The sequence below is a fragment of the Nomia melanderi genome, chromosome 3 (genome assembly GCF_051020985.1).
Source record: "Nomia melanderi isolate GNS246 chromosome 3, iyNomMela1, whole genome shotgun sequence".
NCBI lineage: Eukaryota > Metazoa > Arthropoda > Insecta > Hymenoptera > Halictidae > Nomia > Nomia melanderi.
In genome coordinates, this window is record NC_135001.1 from 11,382,227 (window position 1) to 11,404,794 (window position 22,568).

General features: G+C 37.4%; 1 protein-coding gene across 2 annotated transcripts in view; it reads right to left on the bottom strand.

Annotated features, from left to right (window-relative positions):
* LOC116431763 (protein trachealess) overlaps positions 1-15,806 on the bottom strand; it is a 231,128-nt gene extending 215,322 nt beyond the window's left edge. For both annotated transcript variants that reach the window (XM_076365510.1, XM_076365509.1), the window contains exon 1: positions 14,832-15,806. In XM_076365510.1, coding sequence (XP_076221625.1) covers positions 14,832-15,148 — 317 coding nt within the window. In that variant the 5' untranslated portion in view covers positions 15,149-15,806. The remainder of the gene's footprint in view (positions 1-14,831) is intronic.
* Positions 15,807-22,568: the final 6,762 nt, after the last annotated feature.

The following is a 22,568-nucleotide window of genomic DNA, read 5'->3' on the forward strand; positions in this document are numbered from 1 at the left end:
ATAGTTTAACTTTGTACGAAAGGTATTTAGAATGGTTATATCAATTGTAATTATTATTGTAACCTTTTTGAGGTATCATAGCATAGTAGAATTAATTTTTATGTACAAATTATATAATGAGTATGCAGAAATAAAATTCCTGCACAGAAATACAAAATCTAATGGAACGATCTCGACGCTTAAAAGAATCTCAAGTTCCACTTTGTTTCATCTCTATGGCGCAGAACGAGTTCATAGAGTTCTTCAATACGTATTAAGTGTCTGTAAACTGTTGATTATATGTTTATGTTCTTTCGATAGAGATAAAAATGGAGGTAACGCTATGCACTCGCCAGCTTAGCTTTAGTTCGTCTGTAGCTTCTTTTCCATGAAGATATGAATTCGAAACGAGAATTATCGATACAGAAACGTGCCAGTATCCTTACACTTGCAGAAGAAGGATATACAATTAGAGAAATTGCACTGCGTCAGAAAATTGCGAAGTCAACAGTACATGACACTATTAAAAAGTATGCAACAAGTAAAGATTGCTCATCAAAAAACAGAACAGGACGACCAGAAAAAACTACAAAATCCGAAGACCGATTTATCGAAACCATAAGTAAACGTAACAGACGTCTTACTGCATCAGAAATCACTGCGTAAGTTAATAGGACAAGGCAAGATCCCATCAGCGTGGCGACGGTCAAACGGCGGCTAGTGAATGTTGGTCTCCGTGGATGTGTGGCTGTTAAAAAACCACTTTTAAGACCAATAAATAAGAGAAAACGATACAATTGGGCAAAAGAACACAAAGATTGGACAATCTCAAATTGGGAAAACGTGTTATGGACGGATGAGTCCAAGTTCGAAGTTTTTGGCAGCAAAAGACGTCAGTTAGTTCGCAGAAAACCCAACGAAAAACTCTTAGACGATTGTGTAGTGCCAACGGTGAAGCATGGGGGTAGTTCGGTTATTGTGTGGGGTTGTCTTGGCAAAAATATGGCGGGTGATATAGTCAAAATAGACGGCATATTACGCAAGGAACAATATTTAAACATTTTAATTGAACACACTGTGCCCTCCGGTAGTAGGTTAATAGGATCAAATTTTATATTTATGCAGGACAATGATCCTAAACACACACCTAAATTGTGTAAAAACTATTTAGAGGCATTAGAGAAAGAAAAACTACTAAAAATTATGCAATGGCCACCACAATCCCCGGACCTCAACCCCATTGAAAAATTATGGGATGAATTGGAAAGAAAAGTGCGTGAAAAGTGCCCAACATCGCAAAAGGACTTATGGAAGTGTTTGCAAGAAACGTGGAAAGAGATTTCCACAGAAACAATGAAGAAACTGGTAGAAAGATTGCCAAGATTAGTGCAAGCGGTAATATCTAACCGCGGTGGATAAGTCGATGAATCTCGTATTTAATTTTAGTGTAGTATTGGTAAGTTCCACAGACGTAATTTTTAATTTAAAACGTTAGATATTTAATGAGAAATTAGAAATTTTATAAAAAAACGGTTTTAGTCACTATTTTAGGCACTAACATAAAATTTATGCAACGTTAATACATATTTCGCAAGTGTCCGGATACTTTTGAGCGGCAGTGTACATCATGAATACAGTGACTTCGGCTTGTCCGCCGATCGCCAGGCAACCGTCAAAGAATGTTATGTATACATCCAGGCTCTGCGATTTAATTCGTCATCCGAACTCTGAATGACTGACAATGCAGGCACGCGATTGACGGTGAAATTACAGGCCTCGCATTATGTATCTTAATTTATAAAATATAAAGTAACTTAGTTCTAATAACTAGAACATTTTCATATTATTAGGTATTTTTAATAACGTTAATATTTATGTATTCTTTTAAAATATTAAACTAACACAATTATTGAATATAGTTAAAGAAAGTATGAAAGTTAGTTTAGAAATTCAAATTAAGTCTTAATATCAGTAAGGATACTCAACGTTCCACACAAAGAAACGTATGTCAATTTATTTAAACATACTCACTCACACATATAACAATTATTAACATTGATTACAATTAATGAATATTTCATTATAATTATTAACGATGCCATAAGACGAAACTAGTAAAGAGACTTCAGTTCCTTATGTTAACTCGAATCTTTAATAATGTAATTATAAAAATAAAATTAGGATAAATAGTTCTTTCTATGGAATATTACGTAAAGTACCACATCTTAGGTTTTTTATATATCTATTCGTATTATATGTATTTTACGCAGTTGTGCATATTTAAGTTTCAAGTTACAAACTTTTATATTGATATTTGTATTATATATAATAAATAATTTATATACATATATATAATACGAACATTTAAATTATATATATTGTACGAATATTCTCTTGATCGAAACAACGATTTGTTTTGTATTTCGTATATAGCTAAATCTCTTATACGCCCGGTTGCATGATTTATCATGCTGCTTAAGTCTTTCATATTCATCACTTTGACACTTTGGCACGTGCGTAACCGGTTCTCGTGTGTGTCGTTTTTCGACAAATTTCGTGAAAGTCACTGTGAAACAGTTTCGGTGAATTACGACGTGAGAATTGAAAATGGCGGGTAGACATTACTCGTACAATTTTCTGATCACGTCCATATGATACGTACATTTTATTCGATTAATTAAATCGTCGAAAAGCTTTTCAAATTAGCGAACAAACTAATGAAAAAAGATTTCTTTATTGTTTTATCGCATTATATTAACGTTTCGAGGATCATAGTTTTAAATTCTTTAAACCTGAAGGGACAAAGGTTGATTTATTTAACAATCTTTTACCTATAATATTTAATAAGTATACAAATAAAATTCAATAATTGAATAATTTGTACATACAACAGCTTACGTTTAAAAATAAGTCGGGTAGTAATCCTAGGAGTATAAATAAAACAGTGCAAAGTTGAATAGTTCTATCATCTAATTTATTTTAAATGTGAGACTTTGCACAAGAAGCTCAGTATTTAATGTTATTTTTATTTTGTGTTTCGTTAAATATTTTATTTATATTCATTGTCAAATAATTTATGTGAAAAGTCAAAAAACGAACCGTCCTCAACTTCTTCATTTATTTTTCACATTATAGTGTGGAACAATTTGAGAAAGAATACCGCTGTCATGGTTCATTCAGATCGTTAATCATCGTCTTGTCTGTGGTGGAAAGATGTAAGTAGGTCAACATACGATGAGGTTCATTAGAGTTAATTGTAATATCCTTATGGGAAAACAGAGCCCTTTTAAGGTGGCATTTCTAAGAAATTGTCGTGATGCTCGGGAAAAGTGGAAAAAATTGTTAAGTATACTGAAAATTCATCAGTAGAATGATTTAATCAGTTCTTACTATTAAATTAATACTTCAAATATTTGCTCCGACAAATTTTGGAAATTTATTATTAATATTTTATATTTGATACTAGTACACTAAAATGACACGTTAGATATTATTAATAACTAAATGAACATACTATCCTTTTATCAGAGTGTACTTTTTCACCTAATAATAAATCCTGATAAATATTACTACTAAAAAAGACTATCTCAAATATTCATTAGATTTCAGGAATTTGTAGAAAATTACATTTTTACAGAAATATTTGAAAAGACTGGAGGTAAGGAAACTTTTTTACAAGATGAACAAGAAAATGAAATTTCATTAAATTCTATTGAATGTATTATATGTTTAACAAAATATTATAAAAATTTAATAAGTTTGCTAGATAGCTGATTTAACATTTGAATTTGTAGTTTAATATTCGGAGAAAAATGTGATTTTATCGATAAAAGTGAATGTAATAAATGTTGCCAAGTAACTAATTAAGTAGATAATATAATTTAAAATGCTTTTTGAAAGTAAAAATATTTTCATTTCTATGTTCGTACCATAAATACGTGTCAGGCTAAGTAGCCTTGGCAAACTACTTTCCACTGAAAACTCGAGCAAACCGACTTTCTTTGATTTTATCACTAACGACATTACACAAAAGCGTGGTCAGATCTCGAAATTTGCAAAACGCAATAAGACATATGTGTACATATTAAATAAATCCAATTGTGCAATGACGAAACGAGAAACAGTTAACAGGTATATGTATAATAAAAGGATACATATAAAAATTGTTCAAAACCATGTTCCCAATAAGATATTTTAAGATCATAAAAATCGATGATACCACAGCACATCGGCAGATTAACCAAAAATACAAAACATTTCATTATTATAAAAGAATGCAACAGCGGGTTACACGAGAACCCAAATAAATTTTATACGAAGCAATCATCCAATCGCGTGATATTTGGCGTCGCACCCCATGTGTAAAAGCTTCTCGAGCAGATGGGACAAATGTAAGTACGAAGAGGAGGGACGGTACAAGTTCGATTAGCGAAGACGAGCGAGGATTAACGAGCAACGATTATCGGGACTGTTTAGTCTGATGCAAATACGGGACGATTGCATCCGTCAATACGAGATAGAGGTTCGAGGCCATCTTGAGAGTGACCAGAAGAGCTCCGGGTATACTGACAGAGATACTCAAGGTACGACACGGCAACAAGTGGTGCTCCACGCACCGCTAGGTCAACACTGTCTCCGTATTCCCGTTCCCGCGGAACGATGGGCTTACCTTTCGCGAGGCAACTTCTGTGACATTATACTTCGAGCACCACTTAAATCTATCCGTCAAACACCGTCGCGAACGGTCCGCCGAAAGCAAACGTCGCGTCGCGTCGTGTTGCATGACTTCTTCGCTGACATTTTAACCTGAATGTAGTTTAAGGGGGAAGAGGAGGGAAACAAAGTTAAAGAAGAAGTAGGATGTTTGCTTAAGGAAGTATTCTACTTCGGGCAGTTGGATTGGAAGAGCGTTTTCGGGAATTTTCTTGAAATTCGAGCATTTTTTTTGCTTCGTTCTGGTTTCTCATTAGTTAATGGTAGATTTAAGGACATTTGATATGTAATTTGTTGTACTGTTCCGTAGAAAAGTTGATATTCATTCATTTAACATGCAACTTAACGAGAAATCATACATAGATGAAGGATCAAAGTTCTTTTAGTTTCAATATTTCACATATTGACGAATTATACAAAGCTTAATATTAAATATTAAATTTTATAATTCTGTATGTGACGAATGAAGTGGCCACTGAGAGTGGTCATTGGAGTGCAAAAGGTTAACTTCCTACAGTACGTATATTTTCAAATATGTCACAACTTCCGAAGAACCCTTCGAATAACCACAAGTGACCTATCATCTCTATTCAAAACCGTTCTTTCATTTTCAAGAAACCATACCCGCTCTCCCCAAAACGGACCGTTGACCATTTAAGTTCGAAAGGAATAAATTTAAAGAAATTTATCGACAAAGTGATTCGATGCGATTAAAGAACGCGTTTATTCCGCCGTTGAAAAGAAGAAGGACAAGATGCCGACGGAGCAGAGCTTCGAGCGACTCAGCAGTCGTTATTTTGAACGTTGGGGCTCCTGGATAATTGATAGCGGAATGCTAATAACCTGGACGAGCCACGGATTATAATAAGTTTCTTGTGTGTCGTTTCTTGCGCTTGCTACTGTTCCCGCCAGCGCTGTCACAATCGATTCCACCGCCAGCTTATCACGCCGATGCTAATTAATCGACGAGAATCTGGGTGAATGAGAACAAATGGCGAAGCACTTTTTCATGATACCCCTTGGTGTGTAATTCCGAGCCATTATACGGTCTTTAACTTCAACCAGGTCTTATTGGATTCTTCGTATCTTGGTTCCAAAAGTTTATCTGATCACGACTGTTTATTTAGATCAATATATTATACCAAATGAAAAAATGTAGAAAGGTACCAATTTGATTTTTCAACCATTTCAACATTCAACATACTGCGATCGGTCATATGACCGGTATTCTAATTTGGTTCAAAATTCTGCATTTTCTTTCAACCATTTAACTCGATATGATTACTCGGTTTTCCAATTTCTGTTTTTCCTTTTGTTTCCACTAAGAAGAATTTATATTCTAACTTGGTTTACCTGTATTTTGCAGCCAATTATTTCGCCGGTTACGGTAGAAATTGGTTTATACAAAGTGCCGGTACGTTTAGTGTTAACAGTAAAAACACTCGTACAAGTTCTCTTATAACGTTGAACACACAAATTTCTTTATAGTTCATATTTATGTCTATTATATAACAATATCTCGTTACATGTTCGTCACTGTGTTTTAACTGATTACAAAAATAAACTATTAAATTGAAATGTTACTTAATAACAGATTTAATATTTTTTTCTAATAAGATACATCGACATCATAATAAATTAATTATTCATAGCTGGTTACTAAATTGCTGGTATTTGCTGTCATAAATAAACTCTGTATCCAGAAACCAGTTAATATTTTACCATGCTATAATTGGATCATGGTGAATACGGTAAAATTATCGACGTTGCTTCGCAATCACTCCAAATGAAATTGAAACTCTTGCAAAACAATTTTCTGTATCACAGGGCAGAACGCACAATTTCTCGGAGGAAAAAGCTTCACCGACTACTTTCTTCTACTATCAATTTACTAAATTGCTGGATATGAACACTCCACGAATCGGCATCCATGTGGCGATTACATTTTTTTCTGGGCTCCAGCCCGGTAGATACAATGTTATTATAGTTAAGATGTCTATTCTGTAATTTACACGGAACGGTGTACGATTTCGTGTAACTGACGCGACGATCGATCAACTTGATTGCGAGATCTAATCGAGATAACCGTTTTCACGGGACGTTCTTGATCTCGAACGTACCATCCGGGGTTTTGAAAAAGCTGCGAAATTAGTTTGATGCCATGAAGGTGTTGGCAGAATTGATAGTTTTCGTCTTGCCTAAAATAGCATGACCCTAGTTGATGATAAACGTTGCCCGATACTGGCCGTGAAAAACGATTATAATGAAATAGTGATAATGACGAGATAGAATTACTAATCTTTTCAATACTTTGAGTATCTGACCGTTTGAAGACAAACGAAAAATTGGAGTTTTAATAACGTTTAACGGGTTGACTGTCACGGGAATTTTGGGGGTTTCATATATTAATTATTTACTATTCATTTATTATTAATATAAATTTATTATTAAGTATTTATTATCACAATTTTCGTGTTACACTCGTATCTAACTTAGGCTATTAAATATTTTTCTTATACATTCGTTGTTTTACGTAATACAATCGTCTTCAGACAATTCGGAAGCGCCGGTCATTGGTGATCATCATGACAGGCAACTTATTGATGTTTTATTAAGAATGAAATAAAGATACGAAACAAAGTATATTTCAGTAGAATTCCTACAACTCCTCTGCATTAGATATTATAAATATATAATAAAATAAGCATGCAATTCTTCCTTCCTTTTTCACAGCGAAACATTAATGACGAAATACTTTTACCGAGAACAGCTTCGAAAGAAATCATAGAGCAAGGGGATGAACAATTTTATGCAAACAAAAATTAATGATTCCTCAACGCGAGAAATAAACTCAAGTTTCTTTCCATTTCACTGTATATATTATCTTACTGTCTTACAAAAACGATCTCCCACTAATTCTATAAATTCCCAACTCAAAACTGATACGCTACTAATCAAATACGTACACTAATAGAAACCTACGTAACTTAACGTTCAAATCAAACCGACGAAAACCATCGCGAGTCCACGTGATCGTCCAGAAAAGAATCCCTTCAACTTTTCTGATTGCTTAATAATAACGACGAATGACCCGGCGCGTACACGGGGAACGGAAACGCCATAGGAAAGTAAGGGAAATAGAAGCACGTTGGAAGGGATGCGTAAAATAATACAGGCGAGCGATTAATTTGGTGCTATTGAAAACCGACGAAGCTCAATTTACCAGTACACGCTTCCCACTTCGCCGGCGGAATGGATTTACGACACAACGCACGGGATCCCGTAAAAATCTTAATACAATTTCCTAGGAGATTAAGTCCGTGAAGTGTATAATTACACGAACTGGCCGTACACTTCCTTTTCAGTCGGGGTCCGGGGATTACATATCGCCCATGTACCGCATTATGGAGTGTGAATAATTATAGTAGACGGTGGAACCAATGAAACGTGTGGTGAGCGCGCGACGATTAACAAAGAGCAACGCTTACAACGCTTTTCAAAAGCCTCTCCCTCCTCCAACGGCAGGGGGGAGTGGCGGCCGGCAAAAAAACTCTCTTCTATCAGACTGGCAATCTCGATTAGATCTACGGATCGACGCTATCGATCGTCGTGTCAATTATGTACGGAGGATCGTGTATCGGCCCCTGTAAATTATGGAATCGACATCCAGATACAAGGCTGCGCGTACGATCTATCTGCCGCGTTTAATTGAATTTGTCGGAATTCTCTGCGGAAACGCCGCCTGCTAAGATAAAATCGCGCGGCATTCGGCCGTGAGTCGGCTGAAACGTATGGATTCGAAACCACCATTGATTAGACTGCGGATCTTTATGCTTTCATGGGAGATTTGAAAGTGAGGAATTGCGCGGAACACTCGTGATTTGGACAAATGTATAAAATATCCGAAGTGTGGTATACTAGATCGAGTAATGTGGAATGTCGGATTTTGTGGAACAAAGGGGAACCTATTAATTTAACATTAATATTATTATAGCATTAATATTAGTTTAACATTAATACATTTCCGATTGTGTCATGTCGGCACTTTCTGAACTTGAAAATGTGAAGCTTTACGAAAATAAACTGACCGACTGCAGATTTCCGAAACTTTTGCAACAACCTACGTATGAGTATAAGGTAATACTGTAGTAAAGACTAAACACACCAGCAAGTGACGAAAGAAGCAGAGTAATGTCTTCTGACGTAGCAACGCGACATTTATCTACTTTCTCAAATTTCAACTGGTTAAAGGGAACGTTAACTCAATTTCTGAGGTGATTGTGCTTATGTAGCTCGTTTAAAGAAATAAAGAGTCTTAATTCCAGAAATACCTAAAGAAGGAATGTGATACTTTCAGAATCATAACTTGACATCCTTGTCGGCAATTTGAAATATTTCCACATACGTAACTCTTAGCGTTCGTTCAACAAGTCTTCTCGGAAAGTACATCTTTGTACTGTTAGGAGATCACTTGACGGCTAGGCTGAGAAATTCGGTTGATCGATTAGATTTCATGCTTTCTCGGCCAATTTTCTGTTGATTTTATTTCTTAGCTGTTGATATTTTTTATCACTGAGTCAATATTCGTCAATAGGGTTACACGTAACCGATTTTAATTATAAAACTGTAAACTAGGAAGACACCTCTTGTTTCTGTACCTTTCCGCTAGACATCAGGGCACTTTCCAATTGTACTTAACTGTTTTCGTAAGTCATAAGATGTATAAATTTCGAGGATATAAAATTATTTCGCACTAATTTTTATATATGAGTTGATCATTTCAAAACTAACTCAATAAATGTTATCAACTGTCATGAGAGATGAAATAAAAACAAATGACAAAAATAACGTAGGACTGTACATCGATGTATGAACTTTCTTCCACTAATAGCACAACATTATATATATTAATAATACATATATAATTAGAATATTTAATAAGCATTGCATTAAAACATAAATAAATTATAAGACTCACTGAATAAATAACACACGAAAACAATATATTAAAGAAATCTCATAGCAAAAGTGTCCTTATATTTCTGAACTCATATTTTTACAAACATAAAGAATATAGTTTACCAAACCGATACAATCGATCTTTCAACGTACGACATTTTCTTAAATATCTTAACCCATAGCCAGTAATAAGTAGTTTTAATTTTCAAGTTTCAAAATTATGTATCAACTTATCAAGTATGAAAAAAATACGTTGGGATAATTTATTTTTGAATATTTCCCTCCTATAAACTAGAAAACTCTACTTATTCAGAGACGTAACGATTAATTTATCCGTTCCCTTGATGCTGCACGCGGTATGATATGTATTCGGAGCGATAGGATCTCTTGTTGCTAGATAAACTCGTCCAGTTGAAATTTATTAACATTGCGCACGTCTCTGCGTTGCGCACGAGAAGAAATCGGGTTTTATAAATATTATACGAGGTACGCGTGTCCACCGGCGAACAGGTTTCACAGTACAACCGCTGACAGCGTTGCGTTATCAGCGAACCAGTTACCGCGCAGTGGCTCTTGCCGATCCCTAAAATTTCAAAACTTCTGCCGGATTACATGCGCCAGTTGCATAAACCAGGCCGATTTTTCTCTACGTCGATCACGTGTCGTCGGCGTCCTATCACGGAACCAGCTACACGTAAATTACAACTCTCTTGTTTCTCAGTACCAGTAAAACCCAACAATTTATGTGTCTACATATGTACGAGATTTGAAATTCTAAAATTTCGTGTGACATACAGTTAGATACTTGTAAATTAATTTGACCGTGCGTTCGTGTGGAAAGTGGAAATTGTGAAGAAAATGAATGCAAACGTACGACATGTTTAAAACTGAAAATAATGCGTATTATATTTGTACGTTTGAGGAAGCAATTATAACATTTATTTGAAAGTACTATATAACGCTTGATTGTAGAGTGAGAATGTCAAAACACAGGAATTTTAAAGTGAAATATCGAACAAATTCGTATGATTGAAATTGTTATCTATGAAATTATAATATATAATTAAAAAAATTAAGGTTTTGTTATATTCTGTCTATAATTATATTTTACATTCTTTTATGTGTCAAAAGTTACTTTACGTTTGTCAGTTATATATAATTCAATGCCTTAGATTTACATTATTGAGATATTTTTGTAAATCATTTCCAATGTCACTTATTTTTCTAATTGAGATGAAATACGTAAACCATTAATATTCTCTATCTCAAAGTTCTATGGGAAGCACCGACTTTTCGACAACTAAATTACTTTAGAAGGAATACGTCACAGTTTTTAATAAAAATGATTGACATTCGTTCATTCAGATCTTAGAAATTAGACGTTTAAAAGTATACAATTAGGAATACACATTTCCGTAACTGTAACAATAAAGATCTACCTAAACATTTACCAAGTACTATTTACAAAATCCAATACAAGTGCCATCGACTTGTTCCACAAATTTAGCATTAAAAATCTATCATTCACTTTCCACTTTTCCCAACTTCCTAACAAATCAATTCGAGCAAAAAGCTCTGCCTCGACGTCCAACAAAAGCGTAACATCGGCTTCTCATTTTATCTTCTTACAAGCGGCGCATGGTGGTTCGACAAGTGAACGACAACCTGTCAACAACAAAGTAACATAGTTGCATGGCCAACAACGTAGTAACACCCGGAGCGATTTAATCGTTTAGCAGGCATCGCGCCGCGCCGCGCCGGGGCGGCCCGTAATCGCGAAGATGAACACGTAGGGGTGCCGTGATCGGAAACAAGACGAGAGTCGCTAGTTCCGATCGGAACGCGACTTTTCTGTCATTTTCGTTGAGAGAGTTGTTTATGCACCGGGCATTCTTACCACGTGCCAAATTACATTAAAGCCGGTACGTGTCGAGCATGCAGTGGGGCTGGCGATGGCTGGCCGTTGCCGCGCTTAGGTCGGCCAACTTCTCGAAATAAAATCCACGGATATCCGCGACCCGCCGCGTTTACCGTAATTTACGCGACTCGGACCAAGGGGGACATATTATTTGGCGTAATGGTCCATCAAAGTATATGAAAAGTATCTTCCCAGCCGCGCTCTATGTTCCATTAAACCGCTCCGGGCGAAGATCACGCTCGACCATCAAACTGCATAACCAGCTATTGCTCATTTAATTATTGTACACTGTCTCATAAATTATTCATTTATGTACCTACGTTTGCCGATCTTCTGAAATTATTTATTGCGTGCACGTGAAGGGGATTGCGATCGGCGGTCTAATTATTCGCGCGAAAGACCGATATTTCTGCGCAATTTATGGATATTCATCCCTCTGCCGCGCCGCCGGGACCAGCGACCTTTTCGTTCGTTTTTTGCGCTCGACGCTTGGAATCGACACGTCCGTGACACAATCTCGTTGTCGGTTTGATGAACGATGCTTGATTCTTTCGTTCACGGTTTATGAGTTCTTTAAGAATTTACGTTGGAATGTTGGTTATTCGAAGATTCGAAGCTTTGTTTGACGGTGGATGGTTCTTGAGCGATTAACGGTGTAGCCCACGATCGGGTTGAACCGATTTGTTTTACAATTAAGGAGATTGTGGAGTCCTTTTTGTGAAATGTTATTGAATGAGCTGTATTATTAGTAGGTACTCTATAATAAACTGTAGGCTTTGACTACGCTGTGAAATTTTCAACCTTTTAATGTTTAGACGATTGATTTTAGACTTGAATACATATTTAGTTTTGTAATCCTAATATACTCTCACTATTATAGATACATACACAGATAATACGGAATAAAAAACATTCAAAGGCTATATGAATATTATTATCAAGTCACAAGTTTTACTTTCTTTAAATTTAGTCATAGAGTTTAAGGAAACCGTTAGTAATTATAACAAAACATAATCGGTACGTAAACTACGAGTTGGTTGTAAAGTGTCAGTGAAACGTCAATGAACTCAATCGTCCGTCTAATAGAAACCAACGGACGGTATGGTATTTAAGTAAGGTGTTTGCTCGAAATGGGTAAACATGGGAGTATTCGTTTAGCAGAGAAATATTTACAGGGTACATTTCCAAACCCAATACTACCTACCTATGCACTTATCTATACATCGAATTTAGTATGGAAACAACGGAACTAAAATGTAAAAGGACCAACATTGATATTTCTTCACTATAATGAATCAGATATTATAATGTAATACATTTCTTTTTAATCGGGATTACACCGAATAGAAAAATGTATCGTACCCTTTAAACTTAAGTTGTATTATCGATAAGCTCTGTATTCTTTATTTCAATCAATTTCAACAAACTCGTGGAGTCTTGTTTTAAATCTAACAACGCTGAAGGTAATCAAAGAGAAACTTTTTTCATTCTTAATGATATAAAATTCTATTTTTTAAATGTGTATATCAATGATGGAAAGTTCAACGGCGCGTTAGAGTCTCTCATTGTGAATTCTGTACGGAATATTCTGTTCTAAACATTCTGTAACTGCGAACAAATTTATAACATCTGTAGAAATTTCAAATACCGTTCAGATAGGAGATTGAATATTTTTTATTGTTAAAATCGAATATAAAACTTCATCTATCTTATACAAAACATATTGGACAACATTTTTATCTAAATGTCAAGATCACATAAACTCTGAAATCGAGCAACGTGATTTTCCTCCTGCGATGTGTTATGAATAAATCTTTTTCTTTAAACAATCTCCGTGCACACGCGTCTCATAGAAACGGAAATGTCAGTCGAAGTTGTTATGAAATACGCAGAAATGACTAAAATGTTCAAATATAGAAAGTCTCACATAAAGAAATCAAAACAATGAGGAGAGTCAGTGATTCTTGAATATGATTTCACGAAATTCTTAATTATAATTACGTTGTGTACAGTCTACATCAAAGGGGAATGGCAAAAACTCGTCGTAAGAGAGCATTTGTTTTGTTTAACAAGGAATAAAACGTTGAAAATGATTGATAAGTAATAAAGCAACATCTACTCTGTGAAGGCACCTTGAAAAAGCAGTAGATTGAGACATCGTAGATTACTTTAGATAAGTTCCATTCGTGGTGTAAACTGTTACTAATCGTACTTATCATTAGTAAATTTAATAAAGAAAACTTCCTTTAACAGACTTTAAAATACACAGCAGGAGTATACGCACGAGGGTGTTTATCTAAATGAAGATTTGCGAGTTTACCTCTGTTTAAGTCACTAGAATGACAAAAATTTACTAAACAATTTACACAACATTAAAAACAATACTACACGCGGTAGAAAATATCAAATACTATTCAAGTATAGTTGTACTAGCTTTTACAATCATCCGACGCGAATATAGTTTCAAAAGAAGATAACGAATTCGTACCAATTACTCAGTTGAATTCCATCAATATAACGATCTTTACCAAAAGAACATGCTACCAATCAATGAACAGTATATTGACAACATACAAGACAATAACAAACAATAACATAACTATACCATCATATTGACATCAATACATGTATCTCAAAGAAAGGTTCAATCTACCCAACATTTCCACAATCTTCCTGATACTAGTGGTCAACATGTCCACAAGACAATTGCACACAACGTAACTATTTCAACAAGTTGATATTAATATACCCATTTCAAGAAAAGTATCAGACTATCTAACATCTTAATATTCCTGTCACCAGTTCTACATAAAAATCCCAGAATTCCTCTCACTGAACAGCTAACAAATCTTATTACTAACTTCTATTAAGGTAATCTGCGTTGAACGTTAGGGTTCAGGCATAGATATGAAACAAGCATAGAACTCCTTCTTTCCTTCAGCAAATCATTAACAACAAAAACTCCTGGAGCTTTAAGAGAAATCATAAAACAAGGGGATAAATAATTCGACATATACAAAACTTAGTGGTTGAATACCGCAAGACATGCATTCAAATTTCCTTCCATTTCACTGCACCATTTCCTGCTAACCGCAACTTTCCGAATTAAAACTGACACGCCACTAATCAAAATCGCACACTAATAGAAACCTAATTCAACCTTCAATGTGAACCAACAAAAATATTCGAACGCGAAGTGTTTACCACCCTTCCCGCTAAACAGTCAACACACCCCTCATCAGCAAGAAATCTCATCACTAACCTGTAGTAAGGGAATCCCTGATGAACATGAAGATCCATGGGCATGGCGGGGTGCGTGGGCCCGTGGTGAGCTGGCGCGGGCGCGTACTCACCCCCGGCGGACAGGGGAGGCTGCATCATGCCCGCCGCGGCGGCCGCATGGTGTCCCGCAAGCATCGCCCCCCAGTGGAACCCCGGCGCGCCTGGCATCGCTGACGGATGTTCCAGTTCGAGGCCGCGGTGGCTCGCGGCGGGTAACACGCCACTTCCGGCAGATCCGCCGGCGATACCAGCGGCTCCACCAGCACCGCTTCCGGCGACACCGCCGCCGCGGTGCATCAGCCAGCCCTCCACCACGAACGTGGATGTTGCCGGTCCGTGGAAACACCGTGCGGCCCTCGGAACTACCCGGAGTCAGGATTCAACTAGCCCACGTGAAAAAACCAACAACACTGATTCGTCCGCGGAGGCACCGCACGCCTCCTTCCGTTCCCACCCTGGTAGACACTTCCCAAACCTCTGTCACCTAATTACCGATCGACATACAATACATCAAAAACCCAAAACCGAGCGAACCGCACGAGCAACTCGAATAATCTTTCCACTGAATATTCCTCGAATACTCTTCACTAGGTTACTCGGCGCTCCACCATCAGGCGAATCGCAGACGACGATCACTGAATACACTGTGTACGCACATGTTCGGGTCCCAGGGGTCGACGCGAGCCGGCAGCCTCTCCGAGAGCCTGCCACTGGCCCCGGGACGCGGCCCAACCGGACACCCTCGCGGAACTTTTTCTAATCGCGCGTTATCACCGCGGCGGTCACACTGTTGCCGGTAGCCGACCGGTAGTCCACCTGGTTGCCACGGCGTCGACGACGTCGTCGGCGGCGCGGTCCTCGCCGGATGCTCACGGTTACGCGGGGGAGACAGGTGTTCCCGTTGGTTCTTCTCGCGAGCCGCTGCAGCTGGACGGACCCGGAGAGTGGCGCAGCCTTTAGCTCGGCCATGAATGACGCACCGTACTTCGAGCCACTTCGCGGAGGCGGGGCCTACTCGCGCCCACGTGACACCTAACCGCCTCCACCCCCCTCCCGCCTCCGGCCGCCTCGCCCCACGGGAGAGCCGAGCGTTCTTCCTACCTAGCCGCGACCCGCGGTCTCTCTCCCTCCCTGACGTCCTCGGTCTCCACGCCAGCTGCCACCACCACGGAAACCACCACCAACGTCGCCGCCGCCGACGCCGCCACCGCTGCCGTTTCTGCTGCTGCTGCTGCTGCTGCTGCTCCTGCTGCTGCCGGCGACCACCACCCCGTCGATACCGACACCGCGAACGATGCAACTGGAACCCGTAGTTCTTCTATTTACGCGGCGCGTAGGGTGTTTTTTCTGGGGGATGCACATTGGGAAAGTACTTCGCGTTGTTCGCGAGAAAAGGCCTGAAAGGAATGCGGGTCGCATTGGTCAGCTTTCATCTTTTCCCATCTCGTTTTCGATATTAATTTTCTATTCGTCAATACGGTTGTACATGACTAATCAAAAGCATAAACAAAATCCCTAGCGGGAGACCCCTTTTGTCCCTGGTCGTTTCGGGGCTCTTCTCGTGAACAACGCGGAATAGCATTTGTGTTTGTTGCTATCGTTGGGAGATTACTTGATGTCTAGCGGGATTATACAGGGCAAGGGGATTTTTCGCTGTGTTTCGTTCATTGTTTTGATTGGCTACACGTTACCGTAGTGACCATTATTGAATTGGTATCGAAAGAAAGATTAGGACTGAACAGTCGAACATATTCCTTGGCTTAGCCATTAAGTGGTCTCTCTACAGTATTATCTGTTTATCAGTTGATAGCTAGCGAGACAACTTTTATCGAGCAAGAACAGTTTCATAGGAATGGCGTGTGTTTGTTCAGTATAGGTGGATGATTTTGGAGTCTGAATTTGGGCGAGATGGATTTCCGGAACGAGTTGGGTGGATATCGTTGCAAAATGGTTTGATATTTACGAGACGGCTTGGAGATAAGAGGGGTCTTTTGCGATGTGTTTTGCTTGTAGTTCTTGATCGGTTATTGATATTTTTATTGGTATTTTATTTAAAGTGGAAAGACGAATTTCTTCTGATGAGTGACACGATATTGTGTGGCAGGGGGTTAATAAAGAGATGAGGGATTGGATTTTTATTGGTTGATACAGGTGGGGCTTTTAAGATGAATGAGAATGTATATTTTTGTTGAGAATTGGGTAGATAGTCTTCATTTAGATGTCATACTTTTTGTTTATTGGAGATTGCTTTGCGAATTTGGAACAGGCCAGTATTGCTATCAATATTAGAGTCACATTTTCGAACTCAATGTATAACTCTAAAATAAAATAGATATAATTCGAGCCTTTCTTCTTAGTGTTAACGGTGTGTATGGTTGCTTGTTCTTTAAGACGATTTAACTCCTCCTTTTCATTACTTCGTAAAATATCCTGAACCCACACCTCCTTCTTCCATGTCCCGAATCTTCCAGGTCCCTAATCAAATATTCCAACTTCCAAAATATTAGGCGAAATACGAACTTTCGGAGAAGGGAAAGAAAAATTGATTTTGTAATTCAAATAACGTTTGCCGACGAGGAAATGAATATGAAAAACCTTATATCTTTTAAACGTATAATTACTCACTTGAACGATCAGCTTGTGACTGACAAGAAATCCAACATTCCGTGTTAAATGACCTAATAAATTAGTATATGAAAGTTGACTTTTGCTCCGAAATTGCCTTCCCCCGACAAGTGAGTAACCGCGTTGCACTCGATATCCAGGTTAACTCGATCATCGACCTATGAGACTCGCGAGGTGGAGGAACCGCCTCCGATTACGCGACGCGGAATGAGAATGCATGTCGACACCCCCGCAGATCGACCGAACCGTAGACGCAAACTCGTTCCGACGTAACACTTGTTGAGTCGATTCACCCCCGCGGCCGACCGCGTCCCCCGGTGGACATTTCGCAAACGACCGAGGGATGTGCGAAGGAATTTCTGTTATCAGTCCGGGTCAATTCATGCGCGACACGACTGCTTGGTCATGAACAATTTGTCATGAACAAATTCGTGTAAAATAATACATTGTAGATACTTACCGGAAAATAGGGATTAGTACCAGATCTAGGTAGTGAGTAAAATAATACAATAAACCATATAGAAACTCATGCTAGAATTTAGGTGATTGTGTTAAATCAAATCAAATCATAAAAAGAGGAAAATAATTTTTTTTATAATTCGTATTAAATCAAACAAATCCGGTGAAAAGAGAAAAATAATTTGTGTTAAATCAAAATTTGTTAAAAAAGTGTGTGTAGAAACAGAATTGAGTGTATTAGATTTTTGAGATGAGAACCCTCAAAAGTTTGACGAGCATGTGTGCTATTCGGTAGGAATCGGTACGTCTGCTCGTGATTTACCATTTCCACTTGTAAATACCCATGCGTGCGTATGGAATGATCTTCTGACGTTGATTACTTCAAGCACAAAGCCTTATGAGGAAATTTTATTCTACATATAAAAAATATTTTTTGTGTAGATTCACTCCCTGATGGTAATACAATGTTTAATATAACTTGTACAATACACAAACAGGATCATCTAAAAAAAGAAACGAAGAAAATAGTTCTCGAATAGATATTCTTTAAAAGTTGTTTATTTCTACTTTTTAATATACAGTATATGTTTATGATTCATTTTTTAATGTACCTTGTATAAATAATGGATAAATGGTAGTCTGTTTACAACGAAACCAATTGCATAGTGCAAACTTCGAATTTATTAAATTTGTATTTTTTTCTAGTTATCTTAAAAACATCTTCTGAAAAATAATCTTAAAATAATGATTTATGTGTACACGTATACATGATGTATTCATAAAGATGTCAGTACTGAGGAAAATATTTAATAAAATTTCCTTCTCTTGTTACTAAGAAACAGAATTTCTTATATTTCGTTATTCCTAACGTTTTTCAACATACAAGATCTCATGCGCAGTGAGGTAAGGTATTGAATACTGCAGTTGAGGCTCCCAGGGAAGAATATATAAAATATAAGACACGAGACACGTTCACATAATCCTATCCCACTTCCCCTAATTCTCAGGAATGTATCTCCCCTTCGACAGTTTCGACAATTCCTTCAATTCTGAACAGACGCGTACAGGATCAGGAGATTGGTAAAGAATTACTCTAAAGAAATTTCATTTGATTTGAACTGTGAAATATTTGTGTCAAGGAATAGTCCTATAGTTAGTACAGTTAGTCTACCGTCTCAAAATTTCCAAAGCAACGGAAGATTACAACGATTCAAAGTAACCCGAAATTTCATTGTTTTCACGTTTATGCCTTTTTAAAATATAATACATACTTATCTATAAATCCCCAAAGTTCAAAATATTCACTGTCAGTTGACAGCGATTAAAATAAGACGAGTGTAATACGCATAATGTTACCAAATTTCTTTTGTAGACACACAGCACATATTTTGACAAACTTGTTTGAATAGAAATTACATGTCATTCCTCTTTTATCAATGCTTATAGCTTAGAGAAGACTAACGTTCTCATATTCTTAATAAATGACTAATAATAAAGTACATAGATTAGGGTTCAGGAAAAAATCATAAGGCAAGGGGTTGAACCTTTCATTTGAAAAATGAAATCTCCCAAAAACGTGCAGAGTTTCATACGACCAAAAACGCCAACGATCTTGTTCATACATTCACCATTTCGTCGTTTCGAAAGTTTCCACGAAAGGGATCCACGGAAGCCGAATTATTACTTCTAATCAGCGATTCAGGTACGCGAATGGAAAATAAAAACGGGGACCGGGCAGAAGAGGTTAAATCACCTCGGCCGGTCCCCCGGTTGTAGCCGGGCTGCTACAATAAAAAATTTAATCAAAATGCCCTCTTAGTAATTTACAGCTCGCTCGGTCTCAACCCTTTGGGCGGCGAGGGTCGCGTGGGAGGAGAGGGGGATGGGGGAAGACGGTTCTGCTTACTTAAACGAAGGGTCTCCGGGACGATAGAGAGGAAAAGAACCCCGTAGGAGTCATAGAGGAGAGGCGACACAGGCCATTTGCTCGCTCGAGGTTCGTCCCCGTAAAAAATAATACTTCTTGTCTTCGCTCATTTGCCGCTGTTACACTGTGCCTTGCCAGCGGTCGCGTCACTCGCGCGCTCTTACCTTCTCCCTCATCACCTCGTACATTACAAATTAGAACCGTCGCCATGGTGCACCGTGGGGTATTCGACCCGAGAAAGCGAAAAAGAGTCAATGTAAAAACATTACATGAGCTGTGCATTTTTAATTACTTAATAGTTTGTTAATCGGTAATTGTACGCAGAAACATTGAAAATTTTGGATTCATTAAAGGTATACAATATTGCCTTTTAAAAGTATTAAACTGTACATCACAGTTCATCGCAGGTCAGTTCACGAAATTTATACAAAAATACAATTGATAAAGTGGCGTATGTTCATTTTATTCTCATCAAGGCTCAGATTTTCGTAAGAAACATCATTACAGTAAGTGCCCGCAAAACAAAGTGTTAACGATGAAGTAGTTCTATCAAAAGCAGTTGCGAGAGAAATCATAGGACAAGGGGTTAACGTTTGATCCGTGGAACATAGAGCAATATCCAAGAGGCATTCCACAAAACGCAATCGAATCGTTCAAGGGGCGATCCGCGGCGATTGGCAATTACACGTAACGGCCTGCTCACGCCGCTAATTAAGAAGAAAAAATCGACGGGCAAGTATCATTCGGCACGATTACACGGGAATCTATGCAATCGGGGCTAAAAGGGGGACCGACCAATGCCCGCAGGTGTTCCGCAACGCGAAACTATATTAGAATCTTAGCGGTTATACACTCGGAGCCTGCGTAATCCCGTTTCGAAATTGCAACGTGTTACTCGTCGCCATGATTAAAGGGCAATATCTATGCAACGCCGGATTAAAGACCGCCGGTCGCAGTAATAATTTATTTACAGCTCCGACTTACGATATCCTGGAACCATTAAGTAGATTCTCCCGAGAAAAGTTTGGCCGTTGCTGGCCTACCTGGGGTACAGGTGTGAGTCGTAATAACATGGCGGTTGCGCCCTTTGACCTCTAATATCCCTACCTTCGCGCTGACTTCACTAACGCCGCCAACAATCGGGCGCAGGTACACCGCAATCATCCTACCACTGTATCAATCGGCCAGTGGATTATTATTGCGGATACACTTACCATTGCGCGCTTTCTCTCGATAACTTTTTGGCAGGGTACTCGGGAACTATACGGGGTGTTTCGTTCTAACAGAAACCTAATGTCAGTTAGAAAGCGTTGAGCCCTTGCTGTATGGATTCTTATAGGATCGGTGGAACTATTTTCTGATTGTATCCATTTTTCATTTGGTTTCTATAAACCAAATTCCGGGGTGACCGAATATTTCTCTGTTTTCAGTTTTTCGTTTACAAACCGAAAATTTCTGAGTTTTAAATTCTTTCTTTATTGATATTGAAGCTGAACGTCTGTTAATAAGAAGTTTATGGAAAACGATGTTGATTCCAAGTTTTAACTATTAGTTTTTCGCAGTTAAATCTGAACTGATTCGACTTGCCTCGGTCTACTCTATGGTATTTTTCATTTTTCTGGAACGAAAATTATTCAGGTTTATTCAGTTTCGTGTTGGTCCACATAGAATAAAATTTATTGAGGTTTCAGAGCCTGTTAGAGATGCAATTGAATTATTAGATAAAGATATTTTTGTTAATTTTGGAAAGTAAGTTTTTTATCTGTAGTTTAGTATCAATTAGTAGATTCATTGTTCATTGAAATAAAAATTCCACAATTATTCTGAAGCATTGCAATTTATAACAGAGACATAATATTCGGATTTAAAAGAATTAAGTGACAATCATATTTGCTAAATTCTATTTGTAATATTCGCTACGGGTCTGATATGATATTATAAAATAAGGGGTTAATGAAAGTTTATTGTATGTAGATATGTTTTTATGTAGGCACATGTTTTTATCATATTTAATCATAGATCGCGACTTCCATTGATAATTGTGGGTAAATTTCAATAAATAATTTGATAAATTAATTAATTATTAATGTTAATTTATTTTAGCATTATGAATTTGATTTGATGCGTACTATCGACGTGAATATGTTAAATAATTTCATCGTTTCAATACTAAACATTTTGATCCTGACGTCACTCGTATACGGGCGACAAAAGATTTTGTATAGATCTAAAAATTAACTAACTCAAAGATACAGAACAAATCGAATTTCCTCAATCTATGAGATGCAATAAGTTTAACCCTTTGCACTGGAGCTTTCTCTCACTGAAATTACCAGCAACTCGAAGTAATAGTAATAGGAAAAGTATATAAACATATAAATAAATAATACGCGTGGAAAGAAAAGTCATAGATCTTTTTTACTGTTTTTCATCGATTATAGATATAATTGTTATGATATATTTAACGACAAAATTTTACAGTTTCTAATGGCAAATTTTAAATGACTGCTAAATGTATATTTTTACTTTTGTGATCCTTGTAGTAATTATAATCTAACAAATTCCGCATTGCGATAAAAAAACATAAAAGGATTTTCTGAAGCGCATATGAAAAACAATGAAAACGTACTTTTTTTCAAATATTCGTTGTTATCGCTTGTAGGGTGTCTAGTTGTAGGAAAACAGGTAAATGAAAGGTACACAAAA